Source organism: Porites lutea, chromosome 5, assembly GCF_958299795.1.
Source record: "Porites lutea chromosome 5, jaPorLute2.1, whole genome shotgun sequence".
Classification (NCBI taxonomy): Eukaryota; Metazoa; Cnidaria; class Anthozoa; order Scleractinia; family Poritidae; genus Porites; species Porites lutea.
Genome location: NC_133205.1, coordinates 15513770 through 15519769, shown reverse-complemented (window position 1 = coordinate 15519769; position 6000 = coordinate 15513770). Strand labels below are relative to the sequence as shown.

The following is a 6000-nucleotide window of genomic DNA, read 5'->3' as shown; positions in this document are numbered from 1 at the left end:
CCACTGGGCAGGCATCACAAGCAGATTGTTTAAGCACGAACAACGGAACGTAAGCCTCCATTTATCAGTCCATCTTTGGTTTTTGAATTACATTAGACCCGAATGCTCCTCGCTTCCCGTTTCGACCTTTGGTCCTGCTTTCATAAACAGAGTCTTACTTCAAACAAAAAATAACGGCTCACCACACAGCTTTAAAAAAACTGTCTTTAGTGTTATACATTAATAAGTTTACATATCAATTGTTTAATTATTCCTAGAAAATACTGTCACCTACAATTAAATTTGCACATTTCAGCAGTCCACGTTGAAATTTGCTTTTACTGTTTAACTGTTTAACTGTTTATTCATTATGGCACATTTTACAGAAAGCAATACCCACTGCCCGCAGTTAGCAGATTAGCTAGTCGAGGCGAGCAGTGGTTACAGGTATGTAATATATATACAGATAGATCACAAGAAGGACTAGAGAAAAGAGTAAAAAAAAAGGAGAAAAAAGTTAAATAAATAAAGAAGTAAATAAAAATAAATTCAATTTAATTAAGTTTACAGTCATGTACATTGCAAGCCGAGTTTTCAGGAAATTGTTATTAAGTCGGGTAAATCAATATAATGATCATTTTCTTCTGAAACTATTCGGAGTAAAGTGTCGTGGACAGTATCTACTTTCTCCTTCAACTTGTCATTCTCAGCTTTCAGTGATTGAACAGTTTCTTTTACCATTTTACTTGCTTATTCCTAGTCTTTAGTAATAAAATTCGGTCAAGATTTCAGGAGCTCGGAAACTACGTCTGTACCATACGCACACATGCGCATGAATACTACTGCGTTAGTCAAGCTAAGAACTTTGCAAAAAGGACCATCCTCACGACCTTAATCCAAAAATAATAAAACAGTAGAAACCGGGAACTCAAACTGACTAAGTCCAATTTCCCTTGGATTTGACCCAACTTTTCAGTCACTTTTACTCGGATAACTCGAATGCCCCGCTAACTCTCACTAAATTTCGTTTCCCTTGGTCAAATCTACCTCGATAACTCGAATTCTGGTTCTTTCAACTCACCACGAATGCCATCCCGTTAGCGCTTATTGTCGTTTAATCGGTAAAAGCACTCTGAAATTTAACACTACAGCAATTTGTTTTTAATAAGTGAAATGAACAGATCACGTATTTGACAGTCACTTCCCAGTGTTATGGTCATAAAAATGTATGGCCGTGTTACAGTTTCTGGTGAGATAAGTCTTATTTGCACTCTCCTGTATACTGAAGCGCTGAAATATCAGTAAACTCTTTATTATTGACACGGCAAGTTGAAGATTCAATCGACCTCGCTAACTGGAACTGTTTTGCTTTTCCCTTCAGAGTTCGAGTTACCGGGGATACACTGTAATACAAAAGTAATGGTACTAAAATGCATCACTTTCAATAATTCTCTGGCTAGTCTTACCGTCGGGGTTTTTATCGTCATCTTCCTCATCGCCTACATTACTTTCAGCACCTGTTAAAATCTGCCGATTACACCAATTCAAGTCTTGCTTCCACGGAGAGTAATCGCTTAAGTCATACTTCACAATGTACTTGGTAATAATGCCATTTGGGTACAATGGAGGCTGCCACTTGACCAGCAGCGCTGATGAGTTGATATAGTTTGCCTCAGGGCCAACTGGCTGGGAGGGTACTGTCAAAAACAAGTTCAACGTTGCACAATTACAGTCGAACCTTCATGTGCGACCACCTCTCGTACGCGCCATCTCTCATACAAAAAATAGACCTTTTGCATTAGTTGATTACGTGATCAACTTTCTTTAAGCACGAAAACAGTTCGCTTTTGAAAACTTTTGAAAATGAAGAAATGATCGTCGCAGTGAACGCAATTTATGCAATTGCGAAAAGAAGCCAGGACTTCAACGGGGTTTGAACCCGTGACCTCGCGATTACCTATGCGATGCTCTACCAACTGAGCTATGAAGCCACTGACGTTGGGAATAGGTCAATTGTGGGTTCATATGTTCCCGTGAAAGAAATGAGTGTTAATGACATATGAAATAAATCATATATGAACTGCGGAAATGAAATGAAAATGAAGAAGTGATCGTCGCAGTGAACGCAATTTAAGCAATTGCGTAAAGAAGCCTGAAAAAAATTCAGGACTTCAACGGGGTTTGAACCCGTGACCTCGCGATTACCGGTGCGATGCTCTACCAACTGAGCTATGAAGCCACTGACGTTGGGAGCAGGTCAATTGTGGGTTCATATGTTCCCGTGAAAGAAATGAGTGTTTATGATATATGAAATACATCATATATGAACTGCGGAAACGAATTGAAATGAAATGAAAATGAAGAAATGATCGTCGCAGTGAACGCAATTTATGCAATTGCGTAAAGAAGCCTGAAAAAAATTCAGGACTTCAACTATGTTAGCTCTTCAGATTTAGTGAGGGGTGTCCACGTGCGCGCGAGCGACGAGCCCGCGTCTGGCGCCTTTAGTCACGCGCGTGGTTATTTACGTGTCCCGCGCCTTTTGCTCGACGGACCAAGAAAAAAGAAAGACTGCTCGTAGTCTAGCATGAGGCTACACATATCGTACCATGAAACTTAGAAATTGCACGTAAATACGTTCAGACCTCTTATAGAATGTAGGTATATGTAGAGCCCACCTGTTGCTCGATCCTGCTAAGCGACCAAAAACCTTTGCTCAAGATCTCATGAAAACGTTTATTTATTCTAATACAAGGAGTGTTCAGACGACAAAAAACCCAAAAGCTTAAGTTATAACCTACGTGCGGTCGGCTTTCCTTATGACCTACCGTTTTCCTTAGTCTGTATAAACACCAGATTACTTTTAGCTCCCTCATTCTTAAGCACCACCGCCTCTACTTGAAACGCGTACAGTGTGAAATGCTTCAGTTTTTGGATATACGTAACAAGCTTGCGATTTCGGGATGGTAAACCTCCTAACTCTGTGCTGACATTTAACCTTTCCCTAAAAGAAAACGCCGAAAGTACCAAAAAAGCATAAAGTTATAAAGCTGGATTTTTTTGTCCAAAAGTGCTGCACTGTAATTAACCCGCAAACTGATACTATCCCTCACTAAAATAAACATAAATCTGTACACTTAATGACTGGGCCGTCGGGGAACTAGTTAATTTTTTTCGCAAGAATTAATTTTGAAGGCTTGGGTAGACAGTGGTTCTTGTTCAATGGGGAACGTACAGACAGGGCTGTCGTAAAGATTTTTATTTGCGTTGCAGGCGGGCACACATAGTCTAGACCATTGAATGAATGACAACTTTATTTACACACGGTTAAAAAAAATCAGTCTCACGTAGAAAATTAATTAAAAATTCTCAAAAACTGTTTTACATATTTGCCGTGTGGGAGTACAGCCTCGTTCCCAGGGATCAGAAAACCATCTATGCGAACTTCTCTTAAAGAGACCTAACGAATTTGATGTACGTATTTCCTCAGGAAGATTGTTCCATAGAAGAGCGCCACTGTAACTAAAGCTACGTTTCAGGTGATCAGTTCCCTATTTTGGGAGCATTAATTTTTTCTTGGCGTTGCGAAAATAGTAATTCGGTCTTCTTGGGTCAAACGAATTACAGAGATAAGCTGGGGCGAGATTATTAATGCACTTGTACATTAAATTAGCCTTTCGTTTAGCCCTTCTAACCAGTAGCTTCTAACCAATAAATTTTCCCAACCAAGCGAGTTAAGAAGATATCTAGAGCTCGTATCATAGCTAGACTTAGTGATAACTCTGATAGCACGATTTTGAAGTTTTTGAAGTTTCTCACTGAGCTGTTGGATCAAGCCATACCATACAGCGTTGCAATAATCGAAGTGTGGCTCGACAAGACCTTTGTATAATGAGTAGCCTGTGTAGCTGGCGGTATTGTGTGGGTGCGAGATTTAAGTTTTGGCGGCGGAGCCGTGTTCCAAAAAAAGGAGTAGGGACGAGGCGGTTGAAATACGTATTTCTCGCGGCTTCGCCGCTCGTGACGGCTCCGCCGTCAAATCTCACTCGACTATATTACATCGGCTCCGCCGCCAAATCTCACTCGACTACTACACAATACAGCCAGCTACGCAGGCTATAATGAGTGCTTCTAATTGATCGTGCCGCGTGGGAAATTTGATTCAAAGAAGTTAAATACATAGGTAAATAAAATGTGTACTACCCCCCCCCCCCCACACACACACACACACCTTTCTCCTACTTTTACTCCCTTCTCCTACTTTTACTTACCTAGGGGTATCCTCCACAGCAAGATCCTGGCGTGTCCAGCTGAATGAACAACAATAACACAAAAATATGTCAGCCACTCAACCTGTACTAAGGACCGCCCTTTTAATGATTACGTTTGTTTAAAATTGATTTTCTAACTTTTTCTCATTAGATTACGGTATTATTTGTACAAAAAGAAAGTATCAAGAAAACAAAGGCAAAAAAAAATGAAAAACAGCATCCCCTTAAGTACAGACAAAACACAGTTACCAATTAATTTTGCTAGAATAAAAAAATTAGCATAAAAAAATCACACCACTAGCCTGCGAGAATTCATGCGAGTACGCGTTCTTTAGCGGCTAGTTTCGCTCTCCAAAATTGGAGAGCTTGCTCGCAGGCCAACATACCACAAACATGTTTAAAGGGGTCTCCCCTCCCGAAAAAATCCACTTAATTAACCATGCCAAATGCAGAATGTCACCAAAATAACATCCATTTCAATAATTAAGTCAACATTGGTTGAATGATTAAGAGTTCACAAGCAAGTCTAAGTCAAAGATAAGACTGATAATAGCTACGAACTGTTAAACGTAACGCTTACACATTTTCCTGGCTGCAAGCATCTTGACCATCATATTCAGTAATTTGTCTGTTAGGACTGAAATATTTGGTAGATTCGGTCAGACACATAGACAGACTTAGGCCCCGTCAGCCCACACGTATCCGTTTTTGCTTGAAAACGGAGATTTTTTCCCTCTTTTCACACGCTCTCCAGAGTGGAGATTTTGGAAAACGATGGTTAATCGCTTTCGTTTAGATGAATGAAAACGAATGTTTTCCAATACGAAGTTGATGTTACATCATATTCTACTAGTATTAGACATGCTCTGTTAGATGCTGCCGTATTTCCATTGTTTTAGCGTTTTCAAGTGGACGGGCGAAAACGATTCAAATACACTACGCGTGGACGCGTATTTTTTTTTGGAAAAGGGAAAAAAAATCGCTTTTTCAAAAATATCTGGTTACAGGTGGACAGGGCCTTAATTATAAACGGTGAACAGGGATGCAATGGTCCTGTGCAAGGAAAATTTCGGTGCAGCATGTCCTTTGCAGGCAAGCTGAAATTCAAAAATTTCTTCAAGCGCTGAAAAAGACGAATATACGAATATATTCATTTAAAATGTTTAAAGCAAAAAAGAGGGTCACTCCAGAAGGATTTAAGATTTGAGCCCCTCTCCCATCTAACCAATCTGAAAAAATTTTCAGTGTTGATTAATGATAAATATAATTTCCTTTAAAATTCTGTCCTTGAAAGTCTTCCTTGTTCCTCCTCTTACTCTGACTCACTGAATAACTCTTATCAACTTTGGCCCTCCAAGGTGTGGATAAGGATATCGCATGAGAATCAATTGCAATCAAGCAAAAAGTTCACTTACGCCTCTCTGTACGACACAGTGTAAAACAAAACATTCCTGTAATCTGCAATCAGAACTTCATCCCACTCCACCTTTATACAAACTGGATTGCACCTTCTCCTGCCTGGTGCCCTAGCTACTTCCTCTAAAGTCACATTTATTTGTTGAACATCACCTGAGAGTGACACAAAGGGATTAAAATCATTCTTGTATTTCCTTGAGAAATTACCCAAACACTGGGCCTTAAAAGGGGATACACATTTGAAGAGGGTTGCCTAACTGGGAGAGGTGCTTATAGAGCTTTCCTCCCATAGATAAAAACTTTGCTTTTTGCCCAGATCTTCTTTTTGTTAGTA

The 6000-nt window shown here is 39.8% G+C and overlaps 1 protein-coding gene across 1 annotated transcript in view; it reads right to left on the bottom strand.

Moving 5' to 3' along the window:
* LOC140937515 (putative insulin-like peptide receptor) overlaps window positions 1-6000 on the bottom strand; it is a 47969-nt gene that overhangs the window by 22576 nt on the left and 19393 nt on the right. The window contains exons 8-12 of the mRNA XM_073387076.1: window positions 5666-5819; window positions 4831-4887; window positions 4251-4289; window positions 2808-2983; window positions 1446-1676 (exon numbers count right to left, since the gene is read on the bottom strand). Of these exons, the coding sequence (XP_073243177.1) occupies window positions 1446-1676; window positions 2808-2983; window positions 4251-4289; window positions 4831-4887; window positions 5666-5819 (657 nt within the window). The remainder of the gene's footprint in view (window positions 1-1445; window positions 1677-2807; window positions 2984-4250; window positions 4290-4830; window positions 4888-5665; window positions 5820-6000) is intronic.